Consider the following 17,723-nt stretch of genomic DNA (forward strand, 5'->3'; position numbering starts at 1 on the left):
CCTGCATCCATCAGTCATACAGGAGCAGCTGGAGTTCAGGTCAAAGGCACACCCTCTCTGCTTTAATGTTACACAGTGTTATAGTCTATGGGCAGAGGAGTATAACTGTACGCTGTATTACTGTTTCATTATTGTACTTTGTTTACAGCTGCTAAATCTTTTCAGAATATTTATGAAGAATATCGGCTGATCTGTCGTTTCTTTCATCTATTCTTGGTCCACCTCTAATGATTTTATCAACAATGCATCAAATATGAGTTGAAGTAACCAAACTACAGAGCGTTATTGAGCAGTTTGCCTCAGCGCTGCAGAGCATGCATGTTGCATGTTGTTGCATGTGAACATCTTTTACAACATCCGTCTTGCTAGCCACAGCATCCCCCTGACAAACCCACAGTGCACACTGTGACAGCAGGAATCCTTCTTAACCAGCTGCTAATCAGAAGCTACGTGAAAGATATTTTTCTTAGGAGGTAAAAAGAAGAATGAATGCTGCGTTTAGATCGATGGATCCAGATGAACATGCTGTTCCCCTGCATGTGTTTGCCCATACGATACTGACGACATCACGTTCATCTCACCTGCCCTGGTGTCATCGTTGTCCAGCAGCGGGATGTAGTCCGTCTTTCCCACCGTCTCTCCGACCTTATCGTCAAAGTGCTCCGCCTCCAGCTCAGCCACAAAGTCCCGGTGCACCATGTTCTCCGGGCCGGGCTGGGGAACGCTGTCCGTCAGCGCATCGCTCAGACTCAAGTCTAACTCCGCCATGGCTGCAGACAGAAAGACGCACGAATAAACAAGAGTCCCTGTGTTTTTTTTCCTGGTACAGATTCACTTGAAACATAATTTCATCTAAAGTGAAGATCATCACCAAGTCAATCGGCCTTTTACTTCCAGCAGATTTGTATCTGCAGCTTGAACCATCCAACCAACTATGACAGGTTTATCAGCATTATGTGATCAGTAAAGATGCTCGGGTGTAATTAGACATGGGATCATTGCCCCGAGCAGCTCGTCACTGCCTGCAGCTCAGGCTACGAGCTGAGCTGCTAATCTGTTTGTAAAACACAGTCCTGGCACACTCATAAGCATGATGTCATCACTCTAGCTTTGCACCTTTAAAACACTCTTCTTTAAATGTGGTGATTAAGGGAAGCACCGGGATTACTAGTCCCACCTGCAGGTTAATTTACAAACACGGAGTCCTGAATCCTGGATTTTGTCTGCAAACCTCTGCAGGTATATGAAGACAAAGCGAGCGGACAGAAAGAGGAAGAAAGTGAAAAATGGAAATGATAGGAGAAGTGGTCAAAGGAAGTTAGAAAAACTCAGTTCCAGCCCACTGGATCATTTACTCAGGAAGTCATGCTTGTTTGGTGTGATCAGAGGAAAAACATTTGACGTGAACTGAACTGGGCTTCAGATTTGTATCCTGAGGTAGGACAGGCGTAGCCAAAAGACCTGCGTTAGCTGGCATTCCCCCTGCTAAAGTCTACCACCAGCAAGGACTAAACCTGACCGCTCCTGTGCTCGAAGGGAAACTACACAGAAGAAAACTTTTCCACTGATAAAAACTCCATCTGCCACAAGGGGGCGGAGTTTCAAACGAGATCAGGGTGTTTGAATGAAACCGATGAGCTGGAACCAGACAGAAGCACAGTCTGTGCCTACACATGAGTTCAGCTGACCAATGGGCACCTTGGGAATCTGCAGAGTCCTGCTGTGTCATCTTCCAGCTATAATGCCAGATTATCTTGGCCACAGAAGCAGCCAGCCTTTCTCTGCTGCTCAGACACATTAATCTGTCTCCACACTCTCATCATCAGGTCCACTGTGTCCAAAACACTGGGTCCACGGTCAGGGTCGAGGGCGTTACAACATCCAGCCTGCATTGACTTAATATATGTTCTACGTTGGGTGTGCTAACTAAACTCGTATCCACACATGAATAAATATCATTAGTCCATGCATGCAACACATCTGCAGTGCAAACACAGCAAGCCAGCACCAACTCAACTCTCTAGCCCCATCTACTGGATGATCTTCTTATTGACTGCACAAAGAGCAGGTACAGGTATCCTCCCCAGAAACGCTGCCAGTCACATAACTGGGTAGAAGAACTGTTGATTTGTAGTTTGGCAGCCTTTAATGACAATTAGGAACAATTCTCTTGCACTCTTTAGACTCATTTGGGGTTCTTATATTTTCACATACTGGTGGGTACAGGTTCATCTCAAGGTTACTGAGAGATTCAACAGACTCAAAGTTTTGACTGAAGGTAAGGTGGGTGCTTCCTTATAAAAGCCTGATTCATCCATTCACACGCGCATTCACGCGAGTACCTTTGTCTGTGCCTCAGCACGCTCGACCCGCCATACTCGGGGTATTTAAGAACTAAACAGCAGGAGCTGGAGCTGAAGCACAGCCTGACATGTGACGTCTGATATTTTTATATTTACAGAAGCAACATGTGGTGCCTGTTGAAAAAAGACGTCCTCGCACAATCAGCGAGAAACACAGAAAACGTGATCGCGGCTTAAACTGCGACCGTCATGAATGACAAGCAGCTTTCACGTTTGGGAGCGTAAACAAACTCTCACAGGCGTATTCATCTGCACCAGCAGCAGTACGAGTCCCCGGCACAGACCAGGGTGTGTCGCAAACACGCTGCTGCCTCAAAGCCATGCTGGTCACAAACGTTGCCCCAGTTTCCATATTTAACCCCACATCATCTGTGTGTTTAGTATACAGTGTGTCATTTGCACCAGCTGCACGGTTAGCCGAGTGATCTGTGCCACCCAGCCTACAATGTCATTGGATTCACTGCAGGATGAGATACCGTACGTCTTTGTTTGCTGCCTGCCTGGCCTTCAACTGCTTCCATTTCCACATAACCACAGGAGGACAGGCTTTTCATTAGCCCAGCTCCTGCAGTGGGACAGAATACCACCCTGGGATTAAAAACTCATACGATTTTGGGGCTTTTTGACCTGAGCAAATGTCCCCGAGCTGGAGTTGAGCTGCTGTTTTCACCTCCTGCTGCTGACAACTCTGGTGCGGCCACTCGGAAATAATCTGGATTCAACAAAGGAAGGAAATCCATGGAAAGGGCAGCTTCTATTGTGTTGTCTGCCAACATATGCTTGAGTGTGTGTGTGTCTTGCTAAGTCTCTTTTATATACAGTCTGTGCTGTAAGCCTGTGTGTGTCAGCTGAGGTGAAGGTTAAGCCTCCTCACAGTCTGCTTCCACACTCCTCTACTGAATATAAACAATAATACAGCCTGACATGAACACAAAGGCCAATCTAGCAGCAACACGAGGAACATGAGCAGCTCCAAGGAAGCAGGAACGAGGCAACGACTTTCATTTTTCATAGGGGCAGGGATAGCTCAGTAGGTAGAGTGGTAGCCCCATGATCGGAAGGTCGGCGGTTCGAATCCACTTAACGGCTACCCTGAGGTACCCCTGAGCAAGGTACCGTCCCTACACACTGCTCCCCGGGCGCCTGCTTAGTGGGCTGCCCACTGCTTCACTGAGTGAATGGGTCAAATGCAGAGAAAAACAAGTAATTTCCCCATGGGGATCAATAAAGTATCCATTATTATTATTATTTCCTCATAACATTGTTCTTTCTTCAAAGTAGACACAGCATCAGCTCGACTGCTGTTTACCCTCCTGAGGAAATGAGTTTGAGACCTCCACACCGAGCATCATTTATCCAATCTATAGCATCACGTGTATCCTGCTGTAACAACAAGAGGACATCCTGGGCTTTCTATTAATGCCCCGTCTGTGAGGGTTATCTGAAGGTGAGGAGGAGGAAGGCCAGATATAAGAGCAGGGAGGTCAAAGGTCAAAGGACACACCAGCTTTTCAGGTGCTGTTTATTGTAGGTCTGCAAGGCTTTGAGGCTTTATGATTTCTAGACGAGGAAATACGAGACTTTTCAGTTGACCTCAAACACACACGTTTAACCTTTATGGTCTCTTTCATACAGTCTGACTGTATGAAAGTCTGTGCAAACTCCTCCCACAGTCCAAAGACAGTCAGTGGGTTAGGTTGATTGGGGATTTGAAATTGCCTCGCTGTGTCCGACAAACTGGGCGTACCCTTCCTCACGCCCCGTGACAGCTGGGATCGGCTCCAGCCGCGTGACTCTGATCAGGATAAACGGAACAGGATGGATGGAGATGCTGAAACTGGTTTGAAATTGTTCTTCAGCATGAAACAGGACGACGCTGCCCACGACCACCGAGACAGCTCGTCTGATCACGCAGAGAATGTCAGAGGAAGCAGCGAGAGGCGCTCATCTCTGAAAACATCTGTGTCCAGAATGCAGATAGTAGCCGCTCCGTGTAGCCAATGACACACTTTACTGACAGCAAAGCTGATCTGAAGCAACCAAGGCTACACCGGGCAGGTTAACCACCCTGATGACTTGTTGGTGACATAAGTTAACTGGTGAAGCAGTTATTTCCACTCAAACAACAAGATGATCCCAATACACTGTGTTGTGCTGTAGAGGGAGAGCTCTGCTTATGCACAGGTGAGTGAAAGAACCACAAGCTCGGCCTCGCCAAGAGTCGAGCATTATAGCAACTGTCAGAGTGACTGATGACATAACACGTAAACTCTAATCCCACAGAATCCCCAGCAATTTTTTCTCCTTCTACTTCAATATATGACAACACAACATAATGTCATGCTGGATTAATCCTCAGGCAGGCAGGGGAATACTCGCTCACCCAGAGTCACCTAAAGACGGTCTATCTGAGGAAATCTTCTTACTGCACGGTCTGATTTCAGCTTCCGTGGTTAATCATTGAGCAACAATCTGGATTTGAGTTTACAGCAAGACGTTTGTCCTCTGTGAATCATTACCCCGACCGTAAAATCCTCAATCACATAATCTACAAGGAAACATGTCGCAGCTCGAGTCAGAAATCCTGGTAACAACCAAACACACGGTTTGGTTGCTGCTTCCACGTCCCACCTGCAGCACACTGCAGCTCAGCTCAGAGCAGCTATAATTACTCAGCTATGTGAAAAGACCAATGCCCGTCCACTAGTGTAATATGACAAAAAAAAGATGAGAAAACTGAGAGCTTGAGCTTGTGACACACAAAGCATGAGATCAGTTCCCTGTTAAGCTCATCTTCAGTCCCAGAATAAGACACAGTACATGTGCGGCTGTGAGCTTCTTTCAGCGTTTAGGAGACTTTAATACGAGCAGGCAGCAAAGCTGAAACTCTGCAGTTATGGTGTCAACAGTCGCCCGCCTGCAGCTACACTTACTCCACTGCTTTAAGGGTTTGGGAGGAGCATGCGGAGCTATTCAGCGCACAAGGTCAACGTGGCTGTAAAACAACTGCGGGGTAGCTTAATTCCCCTACAATACCACAGTGTAGACCTATGATTATGTGAGGTCACATGGTCACAGTGTAAGGGGAAACGCTGACCTCACTGGAGGCTGCTGAGGTGTATGAATCACACACTGGAACAGAGCGTAGGAGATGCTGCTAAATACTGATAACTGTTAACTGCTGACCCAGCCATGCACATATCCTGATTACTGCCTGTAAACACGAGTGGATTTGCTGTTTCCTTCACTGCACGGAGCTGTAATGGTACCTGCACTCTGTGCACAGCGTTCAGTCCTGGACCTCGTGTGAACTGAAGAATGAAGAATGTTGACACACCTGCTCCCGTGGAATGAAACCATAAACAGACTTATTGTTATCTCAGGTAGCTGAATGCCACTGGGCCACATAAGAAGTTAGAAAAGTGGAGACAGTTTCAAATGTTTATGAAGTTTTAAACATGTTTTTAAGCTGGGACCAATCGCAGACGAGTGGACGAGTGCACAGTGGGCTGGCTGTGCAGTCACTGTGGGAGGAGCTCACCTCTGATGACACTTCCTCTAAACGCTCAGCTTACTGTGTGTGTGTGTGTGTGTGTGTGTGTGTGTGTGTGTGTGTGTGTGTACCGCGCCGTGTGAAACACACAGTGGGAGTGACCTCGCTTGCTGCTTCAGTGAGTTTGTGGCTCCCGTTGTTTGCATTAGTTTCTCCTCTTACTGTCACTTCACAGACACAAGTCAGCACATTAACACTGAACAGGAAGTCTGCAGTTTCTGAAAGAACCGGCACAACGAGCCATGATTAATCCTCACAATATTTACCAACAGCTGCATAATCTGGATTAATGTCCAGCGACGGATTAGACCTGATGATTCCATAGAACTCCATGACTGATGAGAGCAGCCGGAATTTAATCTGGATTTAATGTTGCTGGTAGAGCTGGGCGATAGAACGATAACGATATGTATCGCGATATAACTTTTACTCGATAGAGAAATTAAGCTATCGCGATAGACCTCGCCGCTCTTGTCCTCAAAAAAAAAAAAAAAAATAAAGGTCAGCCAATCCAAATGAAGTAGCGCAGAGCCGAACCAATCACAGCCGCAGCGTCACGTCGCGTGACTTGTTACGTACAGCACAAGTGCCAAGCCGCACGTGTGTTTGTTTGGGAAGCAGCCAGCGGGTAATGGAGGAAATGAGTGTGCCGACTAGAAAAATCAACCGAGCGTGACCGAAGATAAAACAGATGATGGTTCCAACGCCGGAGAGATTGTCGAACGGAAGAGCCATAGAAGCTCCGTAGTGTGAAGGTATTTCGGCTATTTCAAGTCTGACAAAAACAGAGTAGCGTTCACTGTAAATTGTGCCGAAAGCAAGTCTGGAAATACAATAAACTGGTGCATGCGTCACACTGTGCGCCACGTTATTGTTTCGGTGAAATGAATTTCTACAATACTGTTAATTCTACTCTCTGCAGTGTTTAAATGCTTACATATACACACAGTTACTGTCCCTCCACACAGACGACTCGGTTCTGCTTCTATGCCCCAGCTTTGTTTACTTTTTCCCACCGAGGCTTCTAGACTTCTGATTGGCCAACATTTCTGCACGGTTAGGAATCTAGCTCCACCTGCTGCTTTGGCATGTTCATAGCACCGTTTTCCTTCATTTCTGCCTTTATGTGTGGACGGGATTATTTTTTAAAACGAAAACGGAAAATCTCCGTTTTCAAAAATACCCGTGTACGTGTGGACGTGGCCTCAGTCTCTGACTGGAAGCGCTGATTCGTCATTCGGCTTTTGTCAGACTAAAGTAACTGTTAAAACTGTTTGAAAAGCTCAGCTATACAACAAGGAGAGATTGAGAATTTCCTTTTAGTTCTCAGTTTATTTGATATTGACAAAAGTTAGTCAGTTTTGTCTGTTCTTCTGTAAAACAAACTAAGATTTATTTTTAGAATTAATATTTTGTTTCTAAGTGGAATTGACAATTTAGTCTGTTTCGTTTGTTCTATTTTGAAACTTAAACGCTTTAGCGGCTGCCTTTTGTGTAGTTTGCAATATTTGCCTTTATTTATCTGAAAAAGTCTCATGTTCCTTAAGTACATCTACCCTGTTGAACTTATTATGGGAAATAAATATTTAAATAAAAACAAGCTGCTGATTATTTCACATTTTACTTGTGAGCAACGGCACATTTAAATCTTACAAATATAGTTATTTGGCTGATATCGTGATAGATATCGTTATCGCCTGAAATGAAAAAAACATATCGTGATATGAAAAAATCTCATATCGCCCAGCTCTAGTTGCTGGTGAGCTGCAGGTATGTTAGTGTGACCACAGTGTGTGTGTGTGTGTGTGTGTGTGTGCGTGTGTGTGTGCATGTGTGTGCGTGTGCATGTGTGTGCATGTGCATGTGTGTGCATGTGCATGTGTGCATGTGTGTGCATGTGTGCATGTGTGTGCATGTGTGTGTGCGTGTGTGTGTGCGTGTGTGTGTGTGCATGTGTGTGTGCATGTGTGCATGTGTGTGTGCATGTGTGTGTGCATGTGTGCATGTGTGTGCATGTGTGTGTGTGCGTGCATGTGTGTGCATGTGTGTGCATGTGTGTGTGCGTGTGTGTGTGCGTGTGTGTGTGCATGTGTGTGCGTGTGTGTGTGCGTGTGTGTGTGCATGTGTGTGTGCATGTGTGTGCATGTGTGTGTGCATGTGTGTGTGCGTGTGTGTGCGTGTGTGTGTGCATGTGTGTGCGCCAGCTTCCCCTTTTTTCTTTTTTCTGCATTACAGTTTTGTTTGTGTTTCATCTGTTATACAGAAACAGCTGACGAGGGACTTTCAGCCATAGCTCACTTTCCCTCTCTCCCTACAAGACACCCCCCCACACACCCCCCCACACACACCCACACACACCCCCCACACACCCCCACACACACCCACCCACACACAGGATTAGGTCATAAACAAACTGATGGATTGTTGTGTTCATTTATTGACCAGCACGTGTTCCATGTCGTCTGCAGGAGTTTTTATTCGCAGACATAAACCAGCAGCTTTGCTTTAGTCCTCAGTTTAGAGCAGGGGAATTTGGTGAAGCTGGTTTTTCCTTCCATTAAAACTAAAACTATACTTTTCCTCTGCAGTGCAGACACGAGGTATTTAAACTCCCTCACATACAGACCGAAATGTTTGGCAACCACTGGGGTTGTATAAGTGAAACTCCAGTGCAGTTCAACGAGACACTAAGTAGTCTTTACTCTGCCTGCTCCCAGAGCATCTTATCTTACAGTCACACTGAGGAAAACAGTGGTTGAAAAGCACACTGTGACTGTGCAGCTCAGTGCCTGTGACTGCTCGCACACCTGGTCAGCTGGTGTCTCCAAGGCAACTTTAATGTCTGGAGACAGCAATAAAACCACAAGAAGGCAGCTTGCATGCAATCTGTGATAACACAGAGATCAACTGAGACAAGTCAGTGAAAACTGCTAATCTGTTGCTGTCCACGTTGAGCACATTGTCATTGTACAGAGTACTCTGTACAATGACAATAAAGGCTATTCTATTCTTTTCTATACCAATTGTTGCCAATTGTTTCAAATCTCATAGGTTGGAAACAATTGGCAACATAGATGCTGCAGGGCAGCAATTTCACTGCAATCCTGCATTTATTTAACAACACAAGCAGCTGATAATCAGTCAGGTATGGAAGCCCGTTTCCACTACTAAATAAAAATAAAACAGCTAGTATCCAAAACTCGAAATTTCAAGTTAGCTCTGCCAATCAAAAATATACGTGAATGAGGTCGCTTTCTTGTTACCCGGAAGCATATGGCGCAGAGGAACGCGCCATATGCTTATATACGCGCCAATTTTGAGTTAATAAATCAAAATTTCGAGTTAATACGTCAAAATTTAGAGAAAGTAACTTGAAATTTTGAGTTATGGATCCTTTTTTTTTTTTTTAGTGGCAGAAACGGGCTTCCATAGTCAGGCCCCCTGCTGCAAACACACATAGCTGCACGAGCTGCAGACTCTCAGATCAACCATAACATGTTAGCAATCTGACTGCTTACAAATGAAGCAGCAATCATTAGCAAACCCGTATGTCTGACAGTGACCACAGTCGCTTGGAGACAGGTTACCTGCTGCCAGGTGACTTGCGCAATTGCCTTGCAGTCAAATGTGCCGGTGTTACAGTCAGTCTGTGCAATCAGCTGATCACTGCAACGACCTACAGCCAAATGTGAAAAACATGAATGCAATCACGGGGCATCTGCCTGGTTTCCTGCTGCATGTTACATGTGAGGACCGACTCCTGAGGACGATGTGCAGACCTGATTCTGCCGTCACCGGTGAAGCCTGCAGCGCTGTGGACACAAAGTCTTTATGTCTGAAATAAAAAATGATGAAAGAAGGCGCAGACAGCATGACCCTCCCTTTGTACGTTTACATGAAAGCAGAGGGGGGAGGAGGGAGGTGAGTGAGTGATCTGAAAGCTGTTCACACCCTTTAAATCACAACTTCAAGTATGCCCACAGGGCATCCTCCACCCTGTCACGCTCAAGTGTCATGTCATAAAAACTCCTCGGCAGACATTCCTGTCTGAACTGCATACATTTATTCTATTATGTAGATGACACACACACACACACACACACACCAGTTAAATTTCCTACTGCACATGACAGAAGATGCTGTCCCGCGTGTGTCCAGCTGCCACCACACTAATCTGAGGGAGATGCTATCACTGGCATTCCTGGCGGGCCATTCAGTCTACTTCAGCAAAGTCACACAATTGCAACACTTTGTCAGTGCACCCTACCAGGAACACACACACACACACACACACACACACACACACACACACACACACACACACACACAAGCATGCACACGCGAAAAAAGTAATAGTGCAACTATTCACAGAGAGAACCAACTGGTGAGAAAAGCAGCGTCTGCCTGATATTCTTGAAATTGTCTCAGCGCTCTGTGCTGATGTAACGAGGTCACAGCTGTTTACAACCCTGTTAAACCTGCAAGGAGAAAACATGCTCATCGATTCTATTACGATTACTTAGACTTGAAAAGTGTGTGTCGACTATCCACAATACACGCTGCATACTTGGAGTGGCCATTTCAAAATGCTGCTGACTTCCTGTGTGTGGTATGAAACTCTACACTAGCTGAACTATTTACAAGCAGCAAACACTTCAGTGATTGAGCACAAACAACAGTCGTCCTTCATCACGATCGTCTCCTCGGATAAAGGAGAAAATCAGAGCAGTGAGCAGATCCTCAGACACTCCCACAGACTCCAGCTCCCACTCTACTGTATCACTACTGTACCAGACAGATCTCTCACACTTCTGCACATCATCTAGTCATAACACACACACACGCACGCACACACACACAACAACATGAAGTTAGTGGTAAGTCACCACCAGGCTCTGCAACTGTAACTACTATGATTGCTCCAAGTGGCTGAGAGGGAAAAACACAGAGACACAGACAGTCCCACGGGCCTCTTGATTGGTTGCTGCATTCAGGGCGGGGTCTAGCCGTGTGTGTCACACAGACGCTGTAATTAGTCTGGGGAGGTGCACAGGTGCAGCACAGTGATCCTACATTAGGAGGACCAACCGGCTGTGACCATGTGGTGGCTGTGAGTGCACACACAAATCCACACAGCTGCAGAAGTAAGAAATTAAAGGAACTTGGCTACTTTCTAAGTTTGGCCCTCCACGTTTCTGTCATCAGAGAGACCCGCCTCTGCAGCTCTAACTGTTATTTCAAACAGAGCTGGACCTATAACAAAACTGTCTCAGTTCAGTAATACCCTGAAAAGCACAGTTTAATGGCAAACATATTCGATGCCCTGTATGATGTACAGATGAGGACAGTGAAAGTGTTTCCTGTACAAAAAATAAGAAACCACAGTTTGAGCTGATCTAATAACTCACATGTTGCTTTTTCACTTTCGCCCATCTAAAAACAGGTGCAGGCCAATTGATCAGGTTATATTTCTGACTAGGATTTTGGCTTGGAATGATTACGTAACCACGGTAACTAAGATAAAAGCATTTTTATACCACAGAAAAAAGTCAGGATGTCTAAACTAACCCAAAAACAGTGGAGCGTTCTGCAAAGATGAAGTCAAAAGGAGCCTTGTTTAGCAAAATGTAGAAGTAATAACAATCAGTCTTTATGTGCATCTGTGGAAACAAGCTGAAAGCACACCGCTGGCTGCCTGCACGCACCTTGGTCTGGTGGTGAGACCAGCTGTGGGCGGGGTCCACCCACAGTGGGGGACAACTCTGCATGCCTGACAATTAACACTAATATGCAAATAAAAGCTGGGGGTCACCTCTGGTCAGATTTCTACACAGCATTCGCCTGACCAAACACACATTTAGACAAATATTCACACCTGAATAGAAGGAGCACACACAACACACATGCTCTTGCAGGTTTGTAGCTAAGGCCAAGTGTTTGAAAAGCACACGTAGGACTCTCTGAAATAATAAAACCGGAGGTTTAATGAAGCTCAGACAGGTCAGCTGCACATATACATCAAAACCTTAAACTCTTGTCTCTCATTTAGTAGTGGGAGAAGTAATGATGTATGGTGACAAAAAAGCTTGACTGACACATTCGTCTACACTCACACGCCCTTACCTGGCAGTGCTGTGTTTCGATTATTATCTCGAGATGCACAAATCGCTAAATTCTGATATCAATATTTACATTTTAATGTAAAAATGTTGCTGCTACTCCATGAAAGTTGTTTTTGAACGGTGTGAGAAAACTATGGAACAGAGTGGTATCCAGTATTATGGTAAAGTTACCATTGACAGACTATTGTGGCATGGTGCAAATGAGGCTGCCACGTCAGGTTAGGTCAAGGGTCACAGACAATTTGAATTTAAGCTGATGATGCTCTTGGTAGCACTTCCACTTATACTATGAAAAGCAGGGTTTGGAAAGCAGCTGTGATAGCATCATCAGCCATGTAGCATCTGCTAATATACTGTATAATACAGTTGGCTAAATCCACAAAGGGCATAAATCTCAGAGCCGCAGCAGCAGCACAGGCCAGCTGATCACAGCCTGTCTGTAGCTCACAGTAAACTTATCTCGTGCTGAGCCATTTTTCTGCACCGCACCAGATTCTTGGGGTTCATTTATCTGCCAAATCCCACTTTAACCACTCAAAACTCCCAGTAGTGCTACAGGAACGGTCACGAAGCAACAACAGTAATCGAGTAAATGGCACGCAACGGATAGACCACATCAGCTGGGTTACGCATGACAGCGTGTCGAAAACGTGCAGCATGTCTGACTGCAGCAAATCGCTCTGCTTTACTGGCTCCTTGCAACTTTTTGCTTTTTCACCAAAAATGTAAATTAAATGAAATGTAAGTTGAAAAGTTGATGTTTTAGGACTGTGGAGGAGACCCAACATGTGGTGCACGGAGCACTGACATAAGAGGACTTACAGGGAGCTTTTCCATGGCAGCAGAAGTACCTAGAGCTGGGCGATAGAACGATAACGATATGTATCGCGATATAACTTTTACTCGATAGAGAAATTAAGCTATCGCGATAGACCTCGCCGCTCTTGTCCTCTTAAAAAAAAAAAAAAGGTCAGCCAATCCAAATTAAGTAGCGCAGAGCCGAACCAATCACAGCCGCAGCGTCACGTCGCGTGACTTGTTACGTACAGCACAAGTGCCAAGCCGCACGTGTGTTTGTTTGGGAAGCAGCCAGCGCGTAATGGAGGAAATGAGTGTGCCGACTAGAAAAATCAACCGAGCGTGACCGAAGAGAAAACAGATGATGGTTCCAACGCCGGAGAGATTGTCGAACGGAAGAGCCATAGAAGCTCCGTAGTGTGAAGGTATTTCGGATATTTCAAGTCTGACAAAAAACAGAGTAGCGTGCACTGTAAATTGTGCCGAAAGCAAGTCTGGAAATACAATAAACTGGTGCATGCGTCACACTGTGCGCCACGTTATTGTTTCGGTGAAATGAATTTCTACAATACTGTTAATTCTACTCTCTGCAGTGTTTAAATGCTTACATATACACACAGTTACTGTCCCTCCACACATACGACTCGGTTCTGCTTCTATGCCCCAGCTTTGTTTACTTTTTCCCGCCGAGGCTTCTAGACTTCTGATTGGCCAACATTTCTGCACGGTTAGGAATCTAGCGCCACCTGCTGCTTTGGCATGTTCATAGCAGCGTTTTCCTTCATTTCTCCCTTTATGTGTGGACGGGATTATTTTTAAAACGAAAACGGAAAATCTCCGTTTTCAAAAATACCCGTGTACGTGTGGACGTGGCCTCAGTCTCTGACTGGAAGCGCTAATTCGTCATTCGGCTTTTGTCAGACTAAAGTAACTGTTAAAACTGTTTGAAAAGCTCAGCTATACAACAAGGAGAGATTGAGAATTTCCTTTTAGTTCTCAGTTTATTTGATATTGACAAAAGTTAGTCAGTTTTGTCTGTTCTTCTGTAAAACAAACTAAGATTTATTTTTAGAATTAATATTTTGTTTCTAAGTGGAATTGACAGTTTAGTCTGTTTCGTTTGTTCTATTTTGAAACTTAAACGCTTTAGCGGCTGCCTTTTGTGTAGTTTGCAATATTTGCCTTTATTTATCTGAAAAAGTCTCATGTTCCTTAAGTACATCTACCCTGTTGAACTTATTATGGGAAATAAATATTTAAATCAAAACAAGCTGCTGATTATTTCACATTTTACTTGTGAGCAACGGCACATTTAAATCTTACAAATATAGTTATTTGGCTGATATCGTGATAGATATCGTTATCGCCTGAAATGAAAAAAACATATCGTGATATGAAAAAATCTCATATCGCCCAGCTCTAGAAGCACCTGGAGGTGAACTGCACTCATTTAACACCTTTTTTACAGGGTTACTGCCCATCCCAGCATGCTTTGAGGCAGAGAAGCGGCACACCCTGAACAGGCTGGCGCTATATCAGAGGACACTGATAACTGTGGGAAATTTAGAGTCTCCATACAACCAGCTTCTTTATAAGGAGGAGAAAAGCAAATGCATCTGGGCAGGTCTTGCACACTAATGCATAATTAAATCAAAGCCTTCTTGATTCCTTTTAATGCTTCAATAATTGCTTAGAAATCAGATGACCTCAGATCGTTAATGGTTATTCATCTTATCATACAGAAGCACTCCATTAATTGTTGATGGCCAGTGAACTGTGTGGATATGCTCCTGATCCAGAAAGGTGCTTATCTGTGGCAGGAACAACGCCATGGCTGCTTCAGCCGCCATGAGGATGGAACAAGTACAGGTTGGAGCACATGATCCCCTGTGCAGGCAGATACCCACCAAAAACAATCAGATGTTACTCTCACGGCCGCGTCGCAGCGTGGTCGAACTGATTCCTTTTCCATTTTCTACTTTTTGTTTTTAATTTAGTTGCGTTTCAGTTACTTGCCAGATAGTCTGTTAGTTTCAGTTTACTTTTTATTGTTTGAAAATGTTTTTAGTTTGTGTTCGTTTCAGTGTTATTTTCAGTCTTTGCATGTATTAGTGTATTCAGAGCATTTGCCAGAAACAAGCTTTAGGAGACTCGGTATAGTTTTACAGTGAAAACACAGAAGTTTTCTAAAAGCTTTGGACTCACAGTCTTGCAGACATCAAATCATCATCATGCAAGCTGTGACATATATTATGCTTAACCAATACTAACAGTAGGTATATTCACTATGTTGGGGTGTCCAACTCCAGCCCTCGAGAGCTACTGTCCTGCAGCTTTTAGATGCATCCCTACTCCCACAAGGCCGGATCAAATGATCGGCGTGCCTCGTCAACACGCCATCAAGTTTGCTAAGGCCTGCTAACAAGCCGTTCATTTGATGCAGGTGTGTCGGCACAAGGATGCATTTAAAAGCTGCAGCTCTCGAGGACCGGAGTTGGACACCCCTGCTCTATATCATTACAGTTAGCTGTCACTCAGCATTACAACTACCTAAACATCATCGCTGTCCCTAAAACATGAGCCCTGACGTAACAGCTGCATAAATCCTGCCCCTCAGATTCAACGCCATCAGATGAGGCTTAAACGAGCAGTCTGATGACGAACTGAAGCGCAGTCCTGGAAACACATGGTCACGAGGGACAGACTGGTCTGTCATATCTGTCGGGTTTACAATAACTGGACTGCAGAGAGGCCTCACAGTTCTTTTTATACAAAGTGGTTTTAGGCCTTTTCAAGTGATTAAGTGAGCACAAGCACATGTACCGCTGGGACATTATGTAACTCTTATTCCCCACATGCAGTACATAATGAATATGCAGATGAATAATGCAGAGATCCTGTGTGAGGGGTTTCCCGAGTAAATGGTAAAAGCATGAAGAGTTTCTCCCGTCTGTGCGTGTATAAAGTACACAGACTCCGCCCTCCTGAGCAGTCATGATGTAAAACCATGACAGCCTTCAAAGAGAGGACGAGAGGAGACCGACAGACGCCACAAACATGGAATTATCTGTTATGTGAAAAGGCTCTTCAGCTTTGAGTGTGTATCTGTAAACTGTATGGGTCCAAAAGGCTTCAAAAAAGATTTGATTTCTATTTGCATAGAGTTATGTTTAGCAGTATGACTACCTTCTCCTCCAGTTCAGCTGAGGTCACTACAGCCAAGTCAGCGAAACACAATGTTAGTGATCAGGTTCTTTATTTCCTTTTTAAACTTCCTCAGAGTCATTTTTAATGTGTAAAACAGCAGACGCCAGCAGCAGGCTGGCGACACATTAACTAGTCTAACATCATTGTAGAAATACACACATACTAGGGGTGCAACATACACAAAATTCACGGTTCGGTTCGATACTTTGGTGTCACGGTTCGATATTCTTTCGATACAAAAAAATGTTCATGCCTTTTTAATCTGTCATTTATTAAAATTATAAATATATATTTTAACTCAAAGGTACAGTTTTTAAATTTAATGTTGCTGAAACAACAAAGCAATAAATTATATATATATATATATATATATATATATATATATATATATATATATATATATATATATATATATATATATATATATATATGATTGAGGAATCCCTCATCTTTGGAAAAGAGAGTTTATTACAGAGAAATGTCTCTTTCCAAAATAAAAGCTCTACTATACTCTTCTTCTGGGCTATATTCTCAGCAGCATATTAAACATATCAGGTCCCCATAAGGAGAATCCTGTGCTAACGGCTGTCTAAATGACTCGGGTAAAGTTTGTAGCATGCTTGTTGTTTTTGTCTGCTTCCACTTGTCTTTGCACTAGGATGCTGTCAGAGTAAATGTGCAGTCATATTCGTTGTGTTCCCACTAGTGCTGTCAGCGTAAATCTGAAATGACGTTAACATGAAAACCAGAATAGTTCCAAACGCCAGATCTGAATGAGGGTGGTGGAGGTTCAGTTTGCCATGTTGCAACGAGAGCTTAGCTTCTGTCTCGCTAGCTCGCCCTGCGCTCAGTGAATCTGCGCTCGACTACTCCGCCTAGGCTGCACTGTCGAGCGCAGATCCACTGAGCGCTCAACACAGACAGCATCGTCAGAAGGAAAGTTGATAAAATAAATTTAAAATGTTGTATTGTTCCATACATATGCGTACCGAACCGAAAGCACTGTATCGAACGGTACAATATCGATACGAGTATCGTTGCACCCCTAATATTTATTTATAGTATAGTAAAAATATTTCATTATTACTGTTTAAAACACTAATATGTGACATGTATTAGCTGTGATGTTGTGCTGAGGGTTAAAATGTCTTTTTGTCTTTTGGTAACTACAAAATGGCAATAAACCATTAATATATGTCTATGCTGTTGTGCTCGTATTTATTTTACCCTGCTCAAATTCAATTTTATTTTCAAAGATTTAAAATGGTTTTTTTAAAGAACCATTTTTGAAGGTCCTTTTTAAAAAGGTTCTTTGAAAAACCATTAAAGGTGCTCCAAAGAACCATTGTTTGAAAGGTTCTTTGTGGCATCAGTCTAAAGAACCACTTTTGGTTCCAGTTGGCACCTTTATTTTTCTGATTATATGAGCAAAGTGAGACTCATTTATTAGGGTTGGTGGAGATGAGTGTGAAGATCCAAACAATCCCTGTCAGTGATGGAGAAGCTTTGATGGAAATATTTGGTAAAAAGTTCACCAGCATGAAGGAAATGAAGTTTCAAACTTTCCTTAGGAGGAGCCCAGCACGCCTGCTTAAAGAAAAGTGAGTGTGGCGATGTGGATGCTTGCAGCGACTGCTGTATAGAGGCCATCCTGCTACACATGAAACACATCAGAGTCAT

General features: G+C 44.0%; 1 protein-coding gene across 4 annotated transcripts in view; it reads right to left on the minus strand.

The window, feature by feature from the left end:
* Positions 1–17,723, minus strand: part of LOC113029212 (microtubule-associated protein 4-like) — a 70,626-nt gene that overhangs the window by 34,880 nt on the left and 18,023 nt on the right. For all 4 annotated transcript variants that reach the window (XM_026179966.1, XM_026179964.1, XM_026179967.1 and 1 more), the window contains exon 2: positions 582–770. In XM_026179966.1, coding sequence (XP_026035751.1) covers positions 582–770 — 189 coding nt within the window. The remainder of the gene's footprint in view (positions 1–581; positions 771–17,723) is intronic.

The sequence above is a fragment of the Astatotilapia calliptera genome, chromosome 9, assembly GCF_900246225.1.
Source record: "Astatotilapia calliptera chromosome 9, fAstCal1.2, whole genome shotgun sequence".
NCBI classification, from domain to species: domain Eukaryota; kingdom Metazoa; phylum Chordata; class Actinopteri; order Cichliformes; family Cichlidae; genus Astatotilapia; species Astatotilapia calliptera.